Source organism: Rhinopithecus roxellana, chromosome 18, assembly GCF_007565055.1.
Source record: "Rhinopithecus roxellana isolate Shanxi Qingling chromosome 18, ASM756505v1, whole genome shotgun sequence".
Taxonomy (NCBI): domain Eukaryota; kingdom Metazoa; phylum Chordata; class Mammalia; order Primates; family Cercopithecidae; genus Rhinopithecus; species Rhinopithecus roxellana.
In genome coordinates, this window is record NC_044566.1 from 57,037,123 (window position 1) to 57,062,801 (window position 25,679).

The window sequence follows — 25,679 nt, forward strand, 5'->3', positions numbered from 1 at the left end:
TCCCTATTAGCTAATTTGCTCAAAAGAATTCTGCAGATCAGAAGATGAGTTTATGAGTTTTAAAATATTTTCCTTATACTGTTCCATTGCTATGGTCTGTAAAATTCATGGTAATCAATTAAATTTTCACTTGTATGAGATTTTACTATTAGAAAACACCTAAATAACACATTAAATACATGCAAAATTAGAACACTAACCATCAGGGAAAAAATTACATGCCTCTAGGTTTTCATTAATCACATTCCAACACCAGAGGCTGAAAGTATATCAAATCACACAAAATCTTTTGCACATGACAACCTCATAAATTATTCAACTCATTAGTATTACTAAAAAAGCATGAAAAACTCCATCACTATAAAGGATATTTTCCAACTGAAAAAGGTCAACCAAGTTTCAATAATGAAATTGAAGGGAAAGCTTTTCAAAGTAAATATGAAATAAAATTATTATCCATTATTTCCTTGAAATTATATCCAATTCTGACTGCTCATTTAAAAGAAAGCATTGCTAATGTATTATTAATATATTTGAAGCACCAAATAAATTGCCTGAAAATAATGTCATGAAATCCAAATGATGGCTAAATGTTCCTTCCCATCACATGAAAATTTAAATATAATTTAAAATGTTTAGTTGAATTTAGGATATCAGAAAAAATCAAATGACTCAAGATATTTTTATTAAAACATGAAGTCTGCAAAATCAGTTTCACTTCTATCACACTAATAAAGGCTTATATTCTTGAACCACAGTATACTTACTACATTAATAGATAAGACGAAATCAATGCCAAATCCCAGGGATTGCTTTCATGGTCATTTAAAAATTTCCTTTCTAAGTAACTTAAGATTGTTCTCCCAGTGTATACAACATGTTGAAAATTCTGAAAACTTTGATACCTAATTCAAATACTTCTAGATATTCTGAAAGTTCCATCTATAAGGTTTATAACTCCAGAGAGGAGACGGCTGAGGCACAGCGGCAGGCTTGCCTTGAACAGAGAATACAGCTCCTAGCAGCGGCTTTACAGCCCAGTCGTGACCCCAGACCAGAGAGCACACACCCTGCAGACTCCAAGGTTACAAAAGGAGCCTGCTATAAGTGCGGCAAGGCAGGACACTATGCCAAAAGGTGTCCACAAGGTCCCCGAGCCCCAACACAGCCTTGCTATAAGTGCAAGGCGTCAGGACATTGGACCAGTGAATGTCCTAACCCTCGTCCACCAGCAACCCCCTGCCCTGCTTGCCAACAGGAAGGACACTGGAAGTCTGATTGCCCCACCCTGGGAACAGGTGCCGCGTCTCAACGTGACTCCCTTTCCCAGGATCCTGGGAGCTCCTTCCAGCTCCTACATCTGGACGACGACAATTGAAGGTGCCGAGACTCGGGGACCCCTATCACCCTCGCCGAGCCGCGGGTAATTCTCCTGGTAGTGGGTAAGACAATTAATTTTTTAAACAATAGCGGGGCTACCTACCTATTCTGTTTTGCCGTCCTTCTCTGGACCTAGCCTTCCATCCAATATCTCTGTAGTAGGAGTGGATGGAAAGCCATCCACTATACGAAAAACTCCACTCCTTAATTGCTGCCTGGCCAACAACTACTTTGCGCACTTGTTCCTCATTATACCCTCATGCCCTACCCCCTTACTAGGCCGAGACATCTTAAGCACCTTAAAGGCCTCCATATTCATTCCCACTAACTCATTCACTTCCCTTCAATCCCCTCATGACCTGTTGCTCATGCTTTGTGCAGGTGCACACGCTCCTCCTATGTCACCCCCACCCCCCATCTTCCCTATTTCTGTACACCCCAAAGTGTAGGACACTTCCACCCCGGTCATAGTGGCCCAGCACCTACCAGTTCTTGTCAAGCTCAAAGATCTCACTCGTTTCCCAAACCGCCCCCAATTCTCTCTCTCTCCGATACATCTGCAAGGTTTAAAGCCAATTATCACGCGACTACTTAGCCAACATATTCTTGTCCGCACATATTTCCCCTGTAACACTCCAATACTTCCAGTTAAGAAGGCAGATGGAACGTATAGGTTAGTGCAGGATCTTCAGCTAGTCAATGAGGCTATCCATCCTACGCACCCTGTAGTTCCCAACCCGTACACCCTTCTGTCCCATATCCCCACCAATTCTACTTATCTTATTGTGCTAGATTTTAAGGATGCTTTCTTTATCATACCCCTATACACAGACTGCCAGTTCCTTTTTGCTTTCACATGGGAAGACCTAGATACACACACCTCCACTCAATTGACGTGGACAGTCCTCCCACAAGGGTTCCGGGATAGCCCCCATTTCTAGCAAAACACCTTGCCTCCTGTCCTTTCACTAATAGCAAAGTTCTGCAGTATGTAGATGATTTCCTAATTTGTAGCCCTATCAAACAAGACTCTCTTCTAGACACTGCAACTCTCCTTAACCATTTAGGCTCATTAGGTTATAGAGTATCTAAACATAAGGCCCAAATTTCTTGCCAAACCGTCATATACTTAGGAATTGAAATCACCCCAACAACCCGGTCACTAACTACCGACCGTATGGCCCTAATACGAAACCTTCTTCCCCCTCAAAATGCAAAGGAAATTCAATCCTTCTTAGGTTTAATAGGTTTCTTCAGACATTGGATTCCTGATTTTGGAATCTTAGCCAAACCTTTATACGCTGCAGTTAAAGAAACCCCATATGGGCCTTTGTCCAACCCCAAGTTAATCTCGACTCATTTTACCCGCAAAAGCTTGCCTTCTCTCACAACCCACTCTCTCACTGCCTGATTTCCAGCGTCCCTTCCAACTCTTTACAGACGAAAGGCAGAAAGTGGCAGTTGGTCTTTTACCCCAGCCTGTTGGCAGCACCCACCGCCCTGTGGCCTATCTATCCAAATAACTAGACCTAATTGTACAAGGCTGACAACCCTGTCTGCGTGCATTAGCAGCGGCAGCCTGCCTGACCCAGGAAGCAAAAAAGCTCATTAGAGGCAGTAATTTAACAGTCCTCGCCACACACCGTCTTCAGGATCTCATCTCTCATAAAAGTATTAGCCACTTAACTCCATCTCGGCTCCAACTTTTCCATCTTTTATTCATAGAAGACCCCATTGTTACTTTAGAAGTTTGCTCCTTTCTAAATCCAGCCACTTTACTGCCAGACCCTCTTAAACCACCCTATATTAAACATTCTTGTCCTGAGGTCCTGGAGGCTTAACCCCCCAGCCACCTACACTTGCATGACCGGCCCCTTCAGGATGCACAACTAACCCTATTTGTAGATGGCAGCTTCTTTATCAACCCTCAAGGAAACAGATAGGCAGAATATACAGTAGTTACCTCCTCTACAGTCTTAGAGGCAAAACCCCTACCACAAGGGACCACATCACAGCAGGCAGAACTCACTGCACTAACCAAGGCACTCCTCTTATCAAAAGGAAAAACAGTAAACATATACACAGATTCTAAATATGCTTTCCTAATTGCACACACCCATTCAGTCATCTGGAAAGAGAAGGTTTTTAACCACCTGCGGTACCTTTATTATTAACAAAAACCAAATACTCAAACTACTAGATGCACTGTTGGCACCTTCCAAGGTAGCCATTATACATTGTAAAGGTCACCAAACTTCATCTAACCTGGTAGCAGTTGGCAACAATTTTGTTGACGCCACTGCTAAGTTAGCCGCCGGATTTTCCACCCCTAAGCCTCCTTCTGTTGTCTCTTCCCCCAGTCTTTTCAGGGTGGATAGAGGCCTATCCCACCACAGGAGAAACCTGCTAACATTGTTGCCTCTATACTCACTGAACATATTATCCCTAGGTTTGGCTTCCCGGTCACTCTTCAATCCGACAACGGTCCAGCATTCATCTTCAAGGTAGTCCAACAGGTGGCAGCCCTCCTACACATCACCTGGAAACTCCACATCCCTTATAGGCCTCAGTCTTCTGATTTAAGAAGTCACTTGCGTCACCTTCAACCAAATGCTTCTTCATCCATACGTCCAAACACCAACCATAGACCCCGACCTTGGCGACGCCCCTTAACAGCAGGAAGTAGCCAGATAGACCATGGCGCCCCTTATCACTATTACCAATAAAAGGTTGGACTGTTTGGATGAACGGAGGCAGGACGGCGCACTTCCGGGTTTTTCATCATCACAACTTTTCCCGTGTGCGCGAAAATGCAGCTGATGCCCGGGAAGGTGCAAATTAATCAGGCATGCGCCAGGTGATGTCAATCCGGAGAGACCAAGATTTACCTGGTGGCACCTGTGGAGCGCTCCCCCTCCCCCGACACGCCCGTGCCCCGCCTATTGCCCTTCCACTCCTAGAAAAGCCGCTCCCGGCAGACGCACCGCGGGTGGGCTTTCTCAGCCCCCACTCTTGTAGGGACTGTATTAGAAACTCCGCCCCCTAGCTCCGGTCCCTGAAGCTAGATGAGCAAAGAATAAATTTGCAGTTTTGCTTTAGCCTTGCCTACTCGCTGGTTCTTTTGTGCTCTCTCTGGTGGTCTTAGAAAAACAAATCATTAATCTCCACCTATACAACTCCAAAACAGTAAATCATTTTGGATGTTAGTCTATACACTGCTAGACTTCAAAATACTTAAACACATTTAAATGTTTAATGGCAGGCAGAATATCCAGATGTCAGGTTATTATTTTTTTTAATATGCTTTATGTTCGAGGGTACATATGCACAACATGTAGGCTTGTTACATATGTATACATGTGCCACGTTGGTGTGCTGCACCCATTAACTCATCATTTACATTAGGTATATCTCCTAATGCTATCCCTGACCTCTCCCCCTACCCCACAACAGGCCCCGGTGTGTGAAGTTCCCCTTCCTGTGTCCAAGTGTTCCCATTGTTCAATTCCCACCTATGAGTGAGAACATGCAGTCTTTGGTTTTCTGTTGTTGCGATAGTTTGCTGACAATGATGGTTTCCAGCTGCATCCGTGTCCCTACAAAGAACATGAACTCATCCTTTATTATGGCTGCATAGTATTCCATGGTGTATATGTGCCACATTTTCTTAATCCATTCTGTCACTGATGGACATTTGGGTTGGTTCCAAGTCTTTGCTATTGTGAACAGTGCCACAATAAACATACGTGTGCATGTGTCTTTATAGCAGCATGATTTATAATCCTTTGGGTATATACCCAGTAATGGGATGGCTGGGTCAAATGGGATTCGTAGTTCTAGATCCTTGAGGAATTGCCACACTGTCTTCCACAATGGTTGAACTAGTTTACAGTCCCACCAACAGTGTAAAAGTGTTCCCATTTCTCCACATCCTCTCCAGCACCTGTTGTTTCCTGACTTTTTAATGATCATCATTCTAACTGGTGTGAGATGGTATCTCATTGTGGTTTTGATTTGCATTTCTGATGGCTAGTGATGATGAGCATTTTTTCATGAGTCTGTTGGCTGCATAAATGTCTTCTTTTGAGAAGTGTCTGTTCAAATCCTTTGCCCACTTTTTGATGGGGTTGTTTGGTTTTTTCTTGTAAATTTGAGTCCTTTGTAGGTTCTAGATATTAGCCCTTTGTCAGATGAGTAGATTGCAAAAATTTTCTCCCATCCTGTAGGTTGCCTGTTCACTCTGGAGGTAGTTTCTTTTGCTGAGCAGAAGCTCTTTAGTTTGATTAGATCCCATTTGTCAATTTCGGCTTTTGCTGCCATTGCTTTTGGTGTTTTAGACATGAAGTCCTTGCCCATGCCTATGTCCTGAATGGTAATACCTAGGTTTTCTTCTAGGGTTTTTATGGTTTTAGGTCTAACATTTAAGTCTCTAATCCATCTTGAATTAATTTTTGTATAAGGTGTAAGGAAGGGATCCAGTTTCAGCTTTCTACTTATGGCTAGCCAGTTTTCTCAGCACCAGTTATTAAATAGGGAATCCTTTCCCCATTTCTTGTTTTTCTCAGGTTTGTCAAAGATCAGATGGTTGTAGATGTGTGATACTATTTCTGAGGGCTCTGTTCTGTTCCATTGGTCTATATCTCTGTTTTGGTACCAGTACCATGCTGTTTTGGTTACTGTAGACTTGTAGTATAGTTTGAAGTCAGGTAGTGTGATGCCTCCAGCTTTATTCTTTTGACTTAGGATAGTCTTGACAATGTGGGTTCTTTTTTGGTTCCATATGAACTTTAAAGTAGTTTTTTCCAATTCTGTGAAGAAAGTCATTGGTAGCTTAATGGGGATGGCACTGAATCTATAAATTACCTTAGGCAGTATGACCATTTTCATGATACTGATTCCTCCTATCCATGAGCATGGAATGTTCTTCCATTTGTTAGTGTCCTCTTTTATTTCGTTGAGCAGTGGTTTGTAGTTCTCCTTGAAGAGGTCCTTCACATAGCTTGTAAGCTGGATTCCTAGGTATTTTATTCTCTTTGAAGCAATTGTGAATGGGAGTTCATTCATGATTTGACTCTCTGTTTGTCTGTTATTGGTATATAAGAATGCTTACGATTTTTGCACATTGATTTTGTATCCCAAGACTTTGCTGAAGTTGCTTATCAGCTTAAGGAGATTTTGGGCTAAGACGATCGGGTTTTCTAAATATACAATCATGTCATCTGCAAACAGGGATAATTTGACTTCCTCTTTTCCTAACTGAATACCCTTTATTTCTTTCTCTTGCCTGATTGCCCTCGCCAGAGCTTCCAACACTATGTTGAATAGGAGTGGTGAGAGAGGGCATCCCTGTCTTGTGCCATTTTTCATAGGGAATGCTTCCAGTTTTTGCCTATTCAGTATGATATTGGCTGTGGGTTTGTCATAAATAGCTCTTATTATTTTGACATATGTCCCATCAATACCGAATTAATTGATAATTTTTAGCATGAAGGGTTGTTGAATTTTGTCAAAGGTCTTTTCTGCATCTATTGAGATAATCATGTGGTTTTTGTCTTTGATTCTGTTTATATGCTGGATTACGTTTATTGATTTGTGTATGTTGAACCAGCCTTGCATCCCAGGGATGAAGCCCACTTGATCATGGTGGATAAGCTTTCTGATGTGCTGCTGGATTCGGTTTGCCAGTATTTTATTGAGGATTTTTGCATCGACGTTCATCAGGGATATTGGTCTAAAATTCTCTTTTTTTTGTGTGTGTCTCTGCCAGGCTTTGGTATTAGGAAGATGTTGACCTCATAAAATGAATTAGGGAGGATTCCCTCTTTTTCTATTGATTGGAATAGTTTCAGAAGGAATCGTACCAGCTCCTCCTTGTACCTCTGGTAGAATTCGGCTGTGAATCCGTCTGGTCCTGGAGTTTTTTTGGTTGGTAGGCTATAAATTATTGCCTCAATTCCAGAGCCTGTTACTGGTCTATTGAGGGACTCAACTTCTTCCTGGTTTAGTCTTGGGAGGGTGTATGTGTCCAGGAAGCTATCCATTTCTTCTGGGTTTTCTAGTTTATTTGCGTAGAGGTGTTTATATTATTCTCTGATGGCAATTTGTATTTCTGTGGGGTCGGTGGTGATATCCCCTTTACCTTTTTTATTGTGTCTATTTGATTGTTCTCTCTTTTCTTCTTTATTAGTCTTGCTAGCAGTCTATCAATTTTGTGGATCTTTTCAAAAAAACCAGCTCCTGGATTCACTGATTTTTTGAAGTGATTTTTGTGTCTCTATCTCCTTCAGTTCTGCTCTGATCTTAGTTATTTCTTTCCTTCTGCTAGTTTTCGAATGTGTTTGCTCTTGCTTCTCTAGTTCTTTTAATTGTGATGTTAGGGTGTCAATTTTAGATCTTTCCTGTCTTCTCTTGTGGGCATTTAGTGCCACACATTTCCCTCTACACACTGCTTTAAATGTGTCCCAGAGATTCTGGTATGTTGTATCTTTGTTCTCATTGGTTTCAAAGAACATCTTTATTTCTGCCTTCACTTTGTTATGTACCCAGTAGCCATTCAGGAGCAGGTTGTTCAGTTTCCATGTAGTTGAGCGATTTTGATTGAGTTTCTTAGTCCTGAGTTCTAGTTTGATTGCACTGTGGTCTGAAAGACAGTTTGTTATAATTTCTGTTCTTTTACATTTGCTGAGGAGTGCGTTACTTTCAACCATGTGGTCAATTTTGAAATAAGTGCGATGTGGTGCCTGAAGAATGTATATTCTGTTGATTTGGGGTGAAGAGTTCTGTAGATGTCTATTAGGTTCGCTTGGTGCAGAGTTGAGTTCAATTCCTGGATATCCTTGTTAACTTTCTGTCTCATTGATTTGTCTAATGTTGACAGTGGAGTGTTGAAGTCTCCCATTATTATTGTATGGGAGTCTAAGTCTCTTTGTAAGTCTCTAAGGACTTGCTTCATGAATCTGTGTGCTCCTGTGTTGGGCGCATATATATTTAGGATAGTTAGCTCTTCTTGTTGAATTGATCCCTTTACCATGATGTAATGGCCTTCTTTGTCTCTTTTGATCTTTGTTGGTTTAAAGTCTGTTTAATTAGAGACAAGGATTGCAACCCCTGCTTTTTTTGTTTTTCATTTGCTTGGTAGATCTTCCTCCATCCCTTTATTTTGAGCCTATGTGTGTCTCTGCATGTGGGATGGTTCTCCTGAACATAGCAAACTGATGGGTCTTGACTCTTTATCTAATTTGCCAGTCTGCGTCTTGTAATTGGAGCATTTAGCCCATTTACATTTAAGTTTAACATTGTTATGTGAGAACTTGATCCTGTCATTATGATGCTAGCTGGCTATTTTGCTCATTAGTTGTTGCAGTTTCTTCCCAGCATTGATGGTCTTTACATTTTGGCATGTTTTTGCAGTGGCTGGTACCGGGTGTTCCTTTCCATGTTTAGTGCTTCCTTCAGGATCTCTTGTAGTGCAGGCCTGGTGGTGACAAATCTCTAAGCATTTGCTGGTTTGTAAAGGATTTTATTTCTCCTTCACTTATGAAATTTAGTTTGGCTGGATATGAAATTCTGGGCTGAAAATTCTTTCCTTTAAGAACGTTGAATATTGGCCCCCACTCTCTTCTGGCTTGTAGAGTTTCTGCCGAGAGATCTGCTGTTAGTCTGATGGGCTTCCCTTTGTGGGCAACCCAACCTTTCTCTCTGGCTGCCCTTAACATTTTTTCCTTCATTCCAACTTTGGTGAATCTGACAATTATGTGTCTTGGAGTTGCTCTTCTCGAGGAGCATCTTTGTGGCGTTCTCCGTATTTCCTGAATTTGAATGTTGGCCTGCCTTGTTATGCTGGGGAAGTTCTCCTGGATAATATCATGCAGAGTGTCTTCCAACTTGGTTCCATTCTCCCTGTCACTTTCAGGTACACCAATCAGATGTAGATGTGGTCTTTTCACATAGTCTAATATTTCTTGGAGGCTTTGTTCATTTCTTTTTACTCTTTTTTCTCTAAACTTCTCTTCTCACTTCATTTCATTCATTTGATCTTCAATCACTGATACCCTTTCTTCCAGTTGATTGAGTCAGTTACCGAAGTTTGTGCATTTGTCACATAGTTCTCATGTCATGGTTTTCATCTCTATCAGGTCATTTAAGGACTTCTCTACATTGGTTATTCCAGTTAGCCATTTGTCAAATCTTTTTTCAAGGTCTTTTAGTTTCTTTGCGCTGGGTTCATAGTTCCTCCTTTAGCTTGGAGAAGTTTGATCAGCTGAAGCCTTGTTCTCTCAACTCATCACAGTCATTCTCCATCCAGCTTTGTTTCATTGCTGGTGAGGGGCTGTGTGCCTTTGGAGGGGGAGAGGTGCTCTGATTTTTAGAATTTTCAGCTTTTCTGCACTGCTTTTTCCCCATCTTTGTGATTTTATATACCCTTGGTGTTTGATGGTGGTGACGTACAGATGGGGTTTTGGTGTGGATGTCCTTTCTGTTTGTTAGTTTTCCTAGTAACATTCAGGACCCTCAGCTGCAGGTTTGTTGGAGTTTGCTTGAGGTCCACTCCAGGCCCTGTTTGCCTGGGTATCAGCAGCACAGGCTGCAGAAGAGTGAATATTGCTGAACAGCAAATGTTGCTGTTTGATCGTTCCTCTGGAAGCTTCGTCTCAGAGGTGTACCCGGCCCTGTGAGGTGTGAGGTGTCAGTCTGCCCCTAGTGGGGGATATCTCCCAGTTAGGCTACTCGGGGGTCAGGGACCCACTTGAGCAGGCCATCTGTCCGTTCTCAGATCTCAATCTCCATGCTGGGGGAATCATTATTCTCTTCAAAGCTGTCAGATGAGACATTTACATCTGTAGAGGTTTCTGCTGCTTTTGGTTAGGCTATGCCCTGTCCTCAGAGGTGGGGTCTACAGAGGCAGGCAGGCCTCCTTGAGCTGCTGTGGGCTCCACCCAGTTCGAGCTTCCCGGCCGCTTTGTTTACCTACTTAAGCCTCAGCAATGGTGGGCACCTCTCCCTCAGCCTCCCTGCCGGCTTTCAGTTAGATCTCAGACTACTGCACTAGCAATGAGGGAGGCTCTGTGGGTGTGGGACCCTCTGAGACAGGCATGGGATATAATCTTCTCTTGTGCCATTTGCTAAGACCCTTGGTAAAGCGCAGTATTAGGGTGGCAGTGACCCGATTTTCCAGGTGTTGTGTGTCAAGGTTTCCCTTGTCTAGGAAAGGGAATTCCCTTCCCCCTTGCGCTTCCCAGGTGAGGTGATGCCTCACCCTGCTTTGGCTCTCGCTCGTTGGTAGCTGCACCTACTGTCCTGCACCCACTGTCCAACACACCCCAGTGAGATGAACCCGGTACCTCAGTTGGAAATGCAGAAATCACCCATCTTCTGTGTCGCTCACGCTGGGAGCTGGAGGCTGGAGCTGTTCCTGTTTGGCCATCGTGGCACCCTAAAGGAACTATCACTATTTTTTTTTAACTTTTACATGGATGTCCTGGAAATTTTTATATACAAAATCTTTATATAAAATACATGAAATCTGTTTTCTTTCTTTTTTTTGAGTCTTTTTTTTTTTTTGAAACTAAGCTTTCCACTCTTCCCACAATATGATATTGTTTTTCAGATTTTCCAAATAAAACTGCAGTGAATATTTTAAAATAGCTTTTTTTCCCCTCTTTTGAGTCATTTTGTTGGGTCATGTCCCCAGATGGGGAATTGTTGGGTCAAACATTATCAGCATTTTTGAGGCTCTTGATGTGCATTGGCAAAATGTTTTGCAAAGGACTTGTTTCCAGCAATCCTCATTTACATTGTTTCAGCAACATACATGAGATTCTTTTTATTTTTACTGCAAACCCACTAATACCGAATATTACAAGAAAAAGGTTTCTGGGCTCATTTACAACAGATAAATGATTTCTTCTGTACTTTTTAAAAAATTGCTTTCACTTTTAATTCAACTTGCAGGGATAAAATTTTTAAAAAATCTGAAATAATTTCAAACTAATAGAAACATTTCAAATATAGTACAAAACCCCTATTTTTATCCTTATCCAGGTTTTCTCAATATTAACAAAATCTACTCCCCCCACCCCACTCCTGTACATACCCATTATCACTAATCTTTTGAAAAGCTTTTGAGAAGTTGCAGGTATGGCGTCCTATTACCCCTAACTACTCCGTTGTATTTCTCAGAACAAGAACATTCCTGTGTAAGCACCATCAACCCTCCAACTCTGGAATTTAGCATTGATAACAATACTGCCATCCAGATCATGGACCCCAGTCAAATTTTACCAACTGCAATCATCTAGAAAAATGTGCTGTAAGGCTGGGCACGGTGGCTCATGCGTATAATTCCAGCACTTTGGGAGGCCAAGGTGGGTGGATTGCCTGAGGTCAGGAGTTCAAGACCAGCCTGGCAAACATAGTGAAACCCCATCACTACTGAAAATACAAAAGAGTTAGCCAGGCATGGTGGCAGGCGCTTGTAATCCCAGCAGGAGAATGGCTTGAACCCAGGAGGCAAAGGTTGAAGTGAGCTGAGATCGTGCCATTGCACTTCAGCCTGGGCAACAAGAGTGAAATTCTGTCACAAACAAACAATCAACAACAACAACAACAACAACAAAAAGTGCTGTAATAATCTATCTTGTCTTTTTTGGTCTTCTCCAATTTGGAATATTTTCTCAGTCTTTCCTTATCTTTTGGGTCCTTGGCAGTACAAAATCTGTTTTGAATTAAGTTTTTCAACATTTACTGGATTAAGTGCTTTGTAATAATTATTGACATGTACTTCCTATTTCTTCTGAAGAGATATTTTTGATATAGGTTAGAGTGCACATTAGAGGCAGGAAGAAGGCACAATACTAAATTTCTCTCATCAATTTGTGATTCTTCCCTCTACTTCTATATATAGATCACTCCAGAGAGAGCTTCCCACTCACCTTCTCTACATCCTCTGTATTTACTCCCAACTCTCCACTCAGTTCTAAAGTCCATAGTCTTGTGAACTGTGATGAAGGTTACAGGAGAATCGTTTTTGGAGATAAAATTGCTTTATTTCTCTTTAGTCTTCTACTCCCTGACCTTAGAATGACCATGGAGTAACTCCAATAGGACCATGTAGATTCCCTGAATATTGTATAGTATAGATGTGTCATCTTTGTTCTTAATAGGTCTAATAAAAACATACTCCTCTTTTCTTTTATAAAATAACACAACTCAAGAGGGATAGATAATAGGTTCTGAAAGTTGCTGATGATCCAGATGGAAAATTCATAAATACTGTATTTTAAAATATAATACATATAAAGAATATTTAATATCACATCTCTATTTCAAAATTAGGGTATTATATTTTACTTTAGGTTCATTAACAATAGTTACTATTTTATTAAAATATGACTATCAGTTTGAAAAAGATTTTATTTAAAGATTTTAAATTTTGTTTCTTACAGGCTTTGACACTGGTTTATTAGGAATTATTTTACAAATTAAACACACAAAGTATTCACTTTTAAGAAGAAATACAGACATTTTTCTTAAAAAAGCCTTTCTTAAAAGTAATCTGTAGACTGTGGAATGTAGTATAATATGAATTCTATACAATTAAAGCTTTGGCAACTCAGTATCACCAACGATATCACTGTAGCATAAACTCTGTTACAAATTGTCTTTATATATTTCTACTTTCAAATGAGATAAATTCAGGATTAATTGGTAAAAAAGTCTAAATTATTGGTTAAATGAAATGAAGTTTTAATAATTTTAAGCTCATATTATAAAACATGCTACTACTATGTAGGCAGATATTTCTAAGATTCTCTCCTACAGGATCATAATGATAACTTATTTTAAGTTAGTATCAAATCCTTAGAGGGCTATTATCCTTAGGTGCTATTTTTAGTTATTCAAAGAAGGCAAAGTATAATTTTTTCCAGCATATTTTTTCTATAGTTACTTTTACTGTATAAAGTTACTGTGTAACTTTTATCTTAGGTGTAACAGTTTCATACGAAATCCTTATCTATTTCTTCATGATATTTTGAGGCTTATTACGTTATAGCAATTCATAGCTTACTGGGACAAGAAATTTTAAAAGCTTTGCACATTTTGTCTTTTTATCGTTAAGAACATGAATAGTATTACATGATATAAACTATGATTTGAATTAATGCCATTTATCAACTATAGTAAATTTTTAAAACAGATGGCTCACTTAGTACTCCCAAATAAATGAAAATTAATATAATAAAATACGAGTAATTGAAGAACAAAAGTGGGTAACAAGTACATGGACAGTGTTCATTACTGGTATTTCCTTAGTGAATGTGGTTTATAAAATTCTGATATGCCCCATCAAACTTAAACTTGTTAGAGCACTGAAAAATGGGCAAGTAGACCAAATGTTCCTAAGTATACTTCTTAGCAGAAAACAATCTAAAATAGCAGCATTTTTATTAAACTACAAAAATATTTTGATATTTATGATTTACTGTACAATTTATAAAGAACAATTTAGGGTACAGTTCCATTGTAGTGTGATAATTAATGATACTGTAAGTAGGAGACCATCTTTTTCAGACTTGTAGTCCATTGGAGAACTGGAAATTTAAATTGGCAGCTTATAACAAGATTTTAAATTACATTTTATTAAACTGAAAGTAATAGGTGGGATGAAAACAAAATATCATATAAAGAGGTTATTAATAAAACATTTTTCAGTTATATATACAATATGTATATGCATACATAAACACATACTGTATACATATGTATATATATTATATGTGTATATGTATATTAATGCAGTATATATAAGTGTGTACACAGAAACAAATTTATACATAAAATATATAGGTCTGAGTACAGGATCAGGGTCATTTTTTTATTTACTATGAGTCTTGGTCATCAAAGTTTGAAAGACACCGAAAAAGAAATTAATTTTATGCTTGTTTTAGGATATATGAAAGAGATGTTAGTTAATAACTAACTATGTGAAGTCCATTTATCTCTTAAAAAGAAGTTGAAGGCTATAAAAATATATCTAATCTGAGAAATAATGGGTTGATTAACAGTAACCTAAATGATGCTGAAGGATAAAGCAGAACAAAATATTTCTGACTCATGACATGGAGAACATTAAATACTAGCGGAAAAAAAAAAAAAAAAAAGGAATTCTCAAACACAAGGAGTCACCTCACATCCAGAAGTATTTTTGTGGAAGCAGCATTGGTACTAACCATATTCTATTGCAGCTTTGAGCAATGCCTCAGCATGAGTGGAGCCAAATGCATTGCGAACAAATCGTCTCCTTCGACGAAGATCATCTTCCCAGTAATCCAAACGCCAGAAATCATGCAATTGGCTAAGAGTAGAGGGAAAAAAAAGTAATCCCTATTAATAACAATGCATAACTGGAAATACATTTTTCTATAAAATTGAAGTTATTTTGTTGGTCTCATTGCAAAATTAAGATAATGTGTGTGTGTATATATATATATATAAATATATATACACATACACAAATACAAGTGTGAAATATACATGCATATATTCCCTCTACAACTGAAAAAGACTTAAAATAATAACATTCTCATATTTCAGGCATTATACCACTCAGCTCTGCTTTTTATTTTTTTAAATTTTCTTATTTCTACTAAAAGCATTAATCATGTGGAGTTTAGTAACAAATGCAACATCAAATTACAAGTATTAATGGTACAGTTTGGTTTCTTTTACACTGTTTTTAACAAGGGTTGTAAATCACGGAATACACCTCACTACAAATAGTTTACAATTTAATGACCATGGTTTCTTAGTAGGCTGAATTAAGAAGTATAAAATATTGCCCACTTGAATTTGGTGGAAAAATGATTAAAATAATGTACTGAAATATTCATTGACATAATTCCCCACTGCCCACAGCAACCTGAGAAAAATGCAATTTTATCCATTATTAATAATAATGAATTAGAGCTGCAAAAATTTTCAGTATGTGGTAATTGTCTTGGTAAATTATTATTCTAATGCTAATAGAGTTCTTGGATGATTTTACAGCTTTCAACTAATATAAACCATTAATAGCCATGGCCAACACTGGCCATCACTGTCTTTTATACTCCAAACCAATACTAAAAATCCAAGAGATATTTCAGAAATGATGTAAATAGGCCCATTATATAGCCAATGAAACATTTTTTGATATGATATAATTTTTGTTTTTAATTTAATTTCAGTAAACATTAGTAATAAATGCCACTGTTTAAGAAGTCAATTTTTATAATATTCTAATTTTCCAGAGCAGCAGAATTCATAAAAACATATAAAATACTTTCCTAGAAGATTTCACTTCATTAATTATTTTGACATTTTACTGTAGAAGAACACTTTCAGTCTGATTAAGGCAGGATCTATGTATGTTTTGCTCATCATTATATTTCTAGCACAATGTCTGGTGGCACACAGCATGTTTTTACTAAATATTCATTGAATTAATGAAAACATTTTTTTAATTTCAAAAAAAACTATGGATTTTTTCAATGTCTGGCCATTGAGAAAAATAATTTCATTTTGAAAAGCATTTTAGATTTTATGGCTATATAATTTTGTTATCCATAATTTCATTATAAAAACCTGATAGTATAAAGGGCATATAAAAAGAACTAAAATTGTAAGTCTTTGAAGTATACTTTAATGCACTTATTTTTCCTGTACATCATAATTATAACTTAATTCTTCTGTTAAATAATGATTACTTGATGAATAATAGTAATAAATAGTATATCTCTCTAATTTAAAATAGGATGATTTCTATCCTTACAAATACAAACTAATCCCAGTAATTTAAGGAAGACCATGCTAAAATCAGGCTATATTGATTTTCAGTAAGATTATGTTAAAATTAAGTAACTGAATTCACCAAAAGTGGTCAGAGATCTAATGTTATCTAAAATTTCTAACCCTAGACATACTTTTCCCTTTTTTTCTGTAAGGGCAGCTGAACAGTTCTGGAAAGGATATATAAAACAAACATAAGAAGACTCTGAAGACCTGAACCATACAAATTCTAGAAGATAACACTGGAAAAACTCTTCTAGACATTGGCTTAGGCAAAGACTTCGTGACCAAGAACCCAGAAGCAAATGTAACAAAAAAAAAGGATAAATAGATGGAACTTAATTAAACTACAAAGCTTCCTTTTGCACAGTAAAAGAAATAATCAGTAGAGTAAACAGACAGTGGGAGAATATTTTCATAATCTATACATTGGGCAAGGGGAATCCAAACAAATCAGCAAGAACGAAACAAACAATCCCATTGAAAAGTGGGCTAAGGACATGAATAGGCAATTCTCAAAATAAGATATACAAATTGCCAACAAACCTATGAAAGAATGCTCAATATCATTAATTATCAGGGAAATGCAAATCAAAACCACAATGCAATACCACTTCGCTCCTCCAAGAATGAACATAATCAAAAAAATAAAAATAAATAGATGTTGGTGTGGATGTGGTGAGAATGTAAACATTTTACACTGTTGGTAGGAATGTAAACTGGTATAACCACAATAAAAAACAGTGTGGAGATTCCTTTAAGAACGAAAAGTAAATCTACCATCTGATCCAGCAATCTCACTCCTGGGTATCTACTCAGAGGAAAAGAAGTCATTATACAAAAAAGATACTTGCACACAAATGTTTATAGAAACACAATTTGAAATTGCAAAAACACGAAACCAGCCCAAATACCCATCAGTCAATGAGTGGATAAATAAAATGTTTTATATATATACGTATGTATATATATATATATAACATTATATATGTGTATGTGTATATATATATACATATATACATATATGTACACACACACATACTTTGGGGACTCGGGAAAGGGTGGGAGGTGGCTGAGAAACAAAACACTACACATTGGGTATAGGGTATACTGCTCAGGTGATGGGTGCACCAAAATCTCAGAAATCACCACTTATAGAACTTATTCACATAACCAAATACCGCCTGTTCCCCAGAAAACCTATTAAAATAAATTTTAAAAAAGAGAAGACTCTGAAAGGTGAGAGAAGGTAGACTGACTAAGGACCTCAGGACCTAAGGAACAACATATTGATGAGTTCTTTTTGCTTCATATATCCCACACTTGGAGGCAAAGAGGCCAACAGCCCAGATAGACAAATGAGTGCAGACAAAAAAAAAAAAAAAAAAAAAAAAAAAAAAAAAAGCCCCAGCAAAAGCCTGCTCCCTCTAGTCAAAGGATGAGAAAACAGCAGATTAGCAAGATGGAAAACTTTTAGACAACTGCTATACTTCAGCCAAACATCACAGAAAAATTGCATCCCCACCTGACCTACACCAGCAAAGGGTGGCTGTGAAGCCCAGACATGTACCCTCATGAAGGTATAATGAGATACCCAACACCCTTGCTGGGTGTTATCAGAGACCACCAAGTAGGCAGCCAGGACTTCATCTCTGCTGGCTGGTAACAAGGTGCCCCACACACATGGAGTCAGTGGAGACCATGTGGAGAGGATGGATTTCCACCTCCCAAGTGGACAGTAATGGGGCATCCCTCCCCCTCCCCACTGGGGTAGTGTCAGAGGAAGCCTACTGCAGAGTTAGGACTTCCACTGCTGACAAACAACAATGAGGCCAGCCTACCACTGGACATCACATGGTGACCGGGAACTCCCACCCCCATCAAGTAGTATAAGAAGAGCCCCTGACTCACTGGGTTTCAATGGATGCCAAGTGAAGAACTAAGATTTCTACTACCATGTAGCAGATATAAGACAGTGTCCCCTCTTCCAGATGAAGCATGTTATAGAAAGTCTAAATAGAAGGTTTAAATAAAATAAATTATCTCATAAAAAAATAAGAAAAGGTCTAGGTTTCAATCTAAAATCACTTGTCATACCAAGAACCTAGAAAATCTCCAAGGGTATGTTAAAAGATCACCCCAAAATGCCAACATTGAAATGGCAAAGAATTTAAAGCAGCCATGATTGACAATATGCTTCAATATGCAATTATGAAAATATTTGAAATGAATGAAAAAAAATACCCTTAGCAAAGAAATAGAAACTCTCAGAAAAGAAACAGAAGACGTAAAGAAGAACCAAACGGAAGTTTTTGAACTGACATTACATAATAACCAAAATAAAAGCTCAGTAGATGTGCTCAACAGCAGAATGCAAGGGACAGAGGGAGGAATCACTTAATTGGAAGACAGGATAATAGAAATTATGCAATCCGAATAACAGAAGGAAACATGAAAAAGTGAACAGAGCCTTAGGGATCTGTGGAGCACAACATTTAGCATTTGTGTCACTGGAATCCTAGAAGGAGAGGAGAAAGCACGCAGAGCCGAAACAATGTCTGAAAAAATAATGGCAGAAAACTTTCTAAATTTGGCAAAAACATAAATGTACAGATTTAAGTAGCTGACTAAACTCCAAACTAACTCCAAGGAAGTCCATGCTGAGACACATCATAATTAAATTTTTGAAAACTGAGGGCAAAGAAAGTCTAAAGAGCAGCCAGAGAAAAATGGCATCTCATTTATAGAAGTAAAACAATGAGAATGACAACATATTTCACATCAGAAACAATGATAACCAGAGGAAGTGACAAAACACCTTTTAGGCGCTAAAAGAAAAGAACTGTCAACCTCAAATCCTATAGCCAATGAAGACACCTCCAGGAATAACAAGTGATATATCTTTCGATGAAGTAAAAACCAGAATATTTATTGCCATCAGATCTAGTCTAAAAGAAAGGCTTCAGGCAGTTCTGTAAACATGAGGGAAGTAATAGAAGAAACACTGAAACATTAGGGAGGAAGAAAGAGCACAATAAGCAAAATATGACTATCTATAATAGGCTTTCCTTTTCCTCTTGAGTTTTCTAAATTATGTTTTACTGTTGAAACACAAGCTGTAACACTGATGTGGTTCTAAGTGCATTTACTGGTAATATTTAAGATAAATATATTATAAATGGGGGGAGGCAAAGGGATGTGAAGGGACATAACGTGTCTATATTTCACATGGACTGACAGAATGATAGCACCAGTAGACTGATAAGGCTATGCATAAAAAATGTAATACTTAGAGCAAACACTAAAAAAGTTACACAAAGGGATATACTAAGAAATGTAAATAAATCAAAACAGAATTCTAAAAAATGACCAAGTCACCCACAGGAAGGCAGAAAAAAAAATCTTGATTTAAAAAAGAATTCTCAAGGGAAAACAAAAAGAACACAGAACTGAATGAAAATCACAATAAAAAATATCAACACTTGTTGGACACAACCAAAGTAGGACTGAGAGGGTAATCTATAGTATTAAATGCATATATTAGAAAAGAAGAAACATTTAAAATCAGTAGTCTTAATTCTCACCTTTAGAACACATAAAAGGCAAGTAGAAGAAAGGAAACAATAAAAGAAGCAGAAATCAATGAAAATCAGTGAAACTGAAAATAAAAACAACAGAGAAAAATTAACAAAACGAAGAGCCGTTTCTTCGAAACAAATCAGTAACACTGACACACCTCTAAAAAGACCGACAAAGAAAAAAAGAGTAGACACAAATTACCAATATCAGGAATGAAAAAGAGGATATTATTACTGACTCTGAAGACATCAAAAGAACAAGTGGATACTGTGAAAGACTACACACACACAAATTTGACAACTTAGAAGAAATGGAGGCCAGGCGCGGTGGCTCACGCCTGTAATCCCAGCACTTTGGGAGGCTGAGGCGGGCAGATCACAAGGTCAGGAGATCGAGACCATGGTGAAACCCCGTCTCTATTAAAAATACAAAAAATTAGCCGGGCGTGGTGGCAGGCACCTGTAGTCCCAGCTACTCGGGAGGCTGAGGCAGGAGAATGGCGTGAATCCAGGGGATGGAGCTTGCAGTGAGCCGAGATCGCGCCACTGCACTCCAGTCTGGGGGATAGAGCGAGACTCTGTCTCAAAAAAAAAAAAAAAAAGAAGAAGAAATGGACCAAAAAACAAAAATGACTACAACTCACCCAACATGAAAAAGATAACATGAACATATCTGTAACAATTAAGGAAATTTAAGATGTTTACTCCCCTCTCCCCAAATCTCCAGGCTGAGATAGTTTCACTGAAGAATTTTATTAAACATTTAAAGAAGAATTAACTCCAATTATACATAATCTTTTTCAGAAAACAGAAGAGGAAGACACATTTCTCAATAATTATTATAGCTGATATCACCCTGATACAAAAACCAAAAACAGTACAAAAGAAGAAAACTACAGACCAATATCCATCCTTTATATAGACAAAAAAATCCTTAAGAATCAATGTAGTACATTACATTAACAGCTGAAGAAGAAAAATCATATGATCACATTAGTCATTATAAAAGGTATTTGACAAAATTTAGCAACGATTCACAATTTTAGAAAAGTTGTTTCAGGAAAACAGGAATAAACGGCAATTTCTTCAACTCGATAAAAGTATCTACAAAAAACTATAGCTAACTTTATACATAAGAGTGAAAGACTGAATGTTCTCCACCTAAAACTGGGAATAAGGCAAAGATGTCTGCTGTTACCACTCTTACTCAACAGGGTACTGAAATTTCTAGCCAACGCAGTGAGGCAAAAGAGAAGAAATAAGAGGAATATAAATAGAAAAAGAGGAAATAAAATTGTCCCTATATGCAGATAACATGACTGTCTATGTAAAAAATCATGCAAAATCTGTCAAACACTCCTAGAACTAATGACTGAGTTAAGCAAGTTCACAAGATGCAAGATAGACACACAAATAATAATTGTATTTCTATATACTAGCAGTGAATATGTGGACACAAAAAATTACAATCACTAAATGGAAAGATAATTGGCCATACCCTATTATATTGTGGGACCTGACGGAGGAGTCCTATTACTTTTTTAGAGTGCATCTCAGGTTATTCTGGGTTTTGGTCCTTCTGATATCTATATACAGAGTTGTGTGTTTTTTCTTGGCACTTATGTGCTCTTCTTTTCATATTTTTTTGGGAGGTGGGGGTAGATATTAAGCCCAACATTCACATTATTTAAAAAATGTGGCACTCATAATTAACCAATGGATGAGTTTTACAGATTCACAAAACTGAAACGGTCTACAAAATTTTATGGGGATATATACATATCTATTTTTGAGGGAGAAGTCTAGAGTTTTATTACATTTTTCTAAAAGTAGTTTCTAATAAAGAAATGTTCAGAAACACTGTTATTAGTATAGTTTGAATGTTTGTGTCCAAAATTCATATGTTGAAATCCTTACCTCCAAGGTGATGGTATGATGTGCTGGGGCTTTGGGGAAAGTAATTAGGTCATGAGAGAAGAGCCCTTGTGAATGGGAGTAGTGCCCTTATCAAATAGGCTCAAGGGAGCTTGTTCGCCCCTTCCATGATGTGAGGACACAGGGAGAAGCCACTGTTCTGTGAACCAGGAGGTGGGGCCCTCATCAAACACCAAATCTACTGGTATTTTGATCCTGCACTTCTCACTTCTAGAACTGCGAGAAATAAATTTCTGTTGTTCATAAGCCACCTAGTTTTTGGACCAAGTTAAGCATCTCTAATCTGAAAATCCAAAATGTTACAAAATCCAAATTTTTTGAGTGCTGACAAGATGCCGTAAGTGGAAAATTCCACATGTAAGTACACAAACTGTGTTTCATGTACAAAATTATTAAAAATATTGTATAAAATCTTTAGGCCATGTGTATAAGGTATATATATGAAACACAGACAACTGTGTGTGTGTGTGTTTTTTTTTTTTTTTTTAGATGGAGTCTCGTCTCTGTCACCCAGGCTAGAGTGCAATGGCAGGATCTCGGCTCACTGCAACCTCCGCCTCCCACGTTCAAGCAATTCTCCTGCCTCAGGCTCCCGAGGAGCTGGGACTACAGGCTCATGCCACCATGCCTGGCTAATTTTTGTATTTTAGTAGAAATGGGGTCAGGTTTAGTAGAAATTGGCCAGGCTGGTCTCAAACTCCTGACTTCAGGTGATTCGCCCTCCTCAGCCTCCCAAAGTGCTGGAATTACAGGCATAAGCCACCATGCCTGGCCGACAACTGTTTTTAAACTTGGGTCCCATCCTCAAGATATTGCATTATGTATATGCAAATATTCCAAAATCTGAAAAAAATCCTAAATTCAAAACACTCTCGTTCCAAGTGTTTCAGATAAGAAATACTCGGCCTGTATTTTGTTATAGCAGCCTCAATGAACTAAAACATAGAGTATACAAATAATACTCTCCTTATACCCTCATTTTTCTGATAATATTGTTTACCACCAAGTCATGAATCATGAGAGGTTTTTCTACTGTAGGATAGTATGTTCATAAAAGGCTTATGTTCCAATACCATTATATTTGGCATCTGTGCCAGGTTACCAATCTAGGATATCATCATCTGTTTTCGTTCAAACTCCGTCTCATCTATTTCTTTCCATCCTTCTATGGTTTTCATTCAAAAATATATTTACTGAGCATCTGTTTTGTGTTAGGCAATATTCTCAGTGCTGAGCATATATTCTTGTGGTAAAACAACATCATGCATTTCTCTTCCTTTCATTCTTACATGTACTTCACTCTGTTTTCCTATTGAAATTTATAAATATACAAGCACATAGTTTTTTCTGTTTATTTAGGGAAACTGCTCCTGCATTACTCCTTTTAGTATTTCAACATAATAAGTTATTCTTCTGCCATTTTCTTCTGCAGCATATGAGTCACTGTAGGAAAAACAATAGAAAATACTCTAATAATAATGTCTTTAAGAGTAACACATAACAATATCAACATTAAGTGTAAATGGGCTAAATGCTCCAATTAAAAGACAAAGACTGGCAAATTGGATAAAGAGTCAAGACCCATCGGTGTGCTGTATTCAGGTGATCCATCTCACGTGCAGAGACACACAGAGGCTCAAAATACAGGGATGGAGGAAGATCTACCAAGCAAATGGAAAACAAAAGAAAGCAGGGGTTGCAATCCTAGTCTCTGATAAAACAGACTTTAAACCATCAAAGATCAAAAGAGACAAAGAAGGCCATTACATAATGGTAAAGGGATCATTTCAACAAGAAGAGCTAACTATCCTAAATATATATGCGCCCAATACAGGAGCACCCAGATTCATAAAGCAAGTCCTTGGAGACCTATAAAGAGACTTAGACTCCCATACAATAATAATGGGAGACTTTAACACCCCACTGTCAACATTAGACAGATCAACGAGACAGAAGGTTAACAAGGATATCCAGGAAATGAACTCAGCTCTGCACCAAGCGGACCTAATAGACATCTATAGAACTCTCCACCCTAAATCAACAGAATATACATTCTTCTCAGCACCACATCGCACTTATTCCAAAATTGACCACATAGTTGGAAGTAAAGCACTCCCCAGCAAATGTAAAAGAACAGAAATTATAACAAACTGTCTCTCAGACCACAGTGCAATCAAACCTATCTGACAAAGAGCTAATATCCAGAATCTACAAAGAACTTAAACAGATTTACAAGAAGAAATGAAACAACCCCATCAAAAAGTGGGCAAAGGATATGAACAGACAATTCTCAAAAGAAGACATTTAAGCTGTCAACAGACACATGAAAAAATGCTCATTATCACTGGCCATCAGAGAAATGCAAATCAAAATCACAATGAGATACCATCTCACACCAGTTAGAATGGCGATCATTAAAAAGTCAGGAAAAAACAGGTGTTGGAGATGATGTGGAGAAATAGGAATGCTTTTACACTGTTACTGGGACTGTAAACTAGTTCAACCACTGTAGAAGACAGTGTGGAGATTCCTCAAGGATCTAGAACTAGAAGTACCATTTGACCCAGCCATCCCATTCCTGGGCATATATCCAAAGGATTATAAATCATGCTGCTATAAAGACACATGCACATGTACGTTTACTGCAGCACTACTCACAATAGCAAAGACTTGGAACCAACCCAAATGTCCATCAATGATAGACTGAATTAAGAAAATGTGGCATATATACACCATGGAATACTATGCAGTCATAAAAAAGGATGAGTTCATGTACTTTGTAGGGACATGGATGAAGCTGGAAACCATCACAGAGGAAAGAGTGAAATAAAGGAATATTTTACTAAATACACACATAAAATACATGAGAAATTGAAATTCCCTTTGGCTACAAGAGTTAAGTGGTAATCACTGAGGTCAGGACTTCTGTGCATGAATTCTAATCCCACCAAGATTAAACATAAACGTTAAGTACTGAGAGTTACAAATGGTTATCCTCTCCTTGTTCTATACACATTTTAAAATTGTACTTTTCTATCACTTTGAACTTAATCATGTTGATGTGACCTCCTCCAGCTAATAAAATGTGAGCAGAAATGAGACATTTCCAGACAAAAACTTTAAGAGCCAATATACAATTTGCAATATTCCCTTCCTACCATTTCAGTGATCAAGAAAATAGGCCAATATTTACTGAGAGCTTTCTGTGTTCTAGGTACCTTTCTTTTTTTTTTTTTTTTTTTTTTGAGACAGAGTCTTGCTCTGCCGCCCAGGCTGTGTAGTGCAGTGGCCGGCTCTCAGCTCACTGCAAGCTCCGCCTCCTGGGTTGACGCCATTCTCCTGTCTCAGCCTCCCGAGTAGCTGGGACTACAGACGCCTGCCTCGTTGCCCGGCTGGTTTTTTGTATCTTTTAGTAGAGACGGGGTTTCACCGTATTAGCCAGGATGGTCTCGATCTCCTGACCTCGTGATCCACCCGTCTCAGCCTTCCAAAGTGCTGGGATTACAGGCTTGAGCCACCGCGCCCGGCTAGGTAGCTTTCTAATCATTACACACATATCTACTCACTACTCAACTAGTTTTCATTAATCCTTTTGAGATAGGTACTATTATTAATTCATTGCACAGATGAAGAAATGGAAGCACAGAGTGGTTAAGTAATGTGCCCAAGATCATACAACTAGTTGGTGGTAGAATGTGTCTTCAGGCAGTCTGACTTCCTTGCTTATGCTGCACTGCTTCTCACTGCAAAGAAAGCAACCAAAAAAATGGACTATCTTAAGGATACTACATTGACAGCACCAGCATAGCTGTTTCCTGCCTCTCTACAACCAGTACTAATTGCTCTGGATAAACAGTGATAATTATGAAATATGTAGAGTACTGTATGTGTAATGTCTATGTTCATTCATTAGTCAACAAATACTTATTGTACAAATCTATGAGCCAAGCCATAGACTAA

The 25,679-nt window shown here is 38.1% G+C and overlaps 1 protein-coding gene across 4 annotated transcripts in view; it reads right to left on the reverse strand.

The window, feature by feature from the left end:
- Window positions 1-25,679, reverse strand: part of NBEA (neurobeachin) — a 774,301-nt gene that overhangs the window by 250,657 nt on the left and 497,965 nt on the right. For all 4 annotated transcript variants that reach the window (XM_030922219.1, XM_030922217.1, XM_030922221.1 and 1 more), the window contains exon 39: window positions 14,610-14,734. In XM_030922219.1, the coding sequence (XP_030778079.1) occupies window positions 14,610-14,734 (125 nt within the window). The remainder of the gene's footprint in view (window positions 1-14,609; window positions 14,735-25,679) is intronic.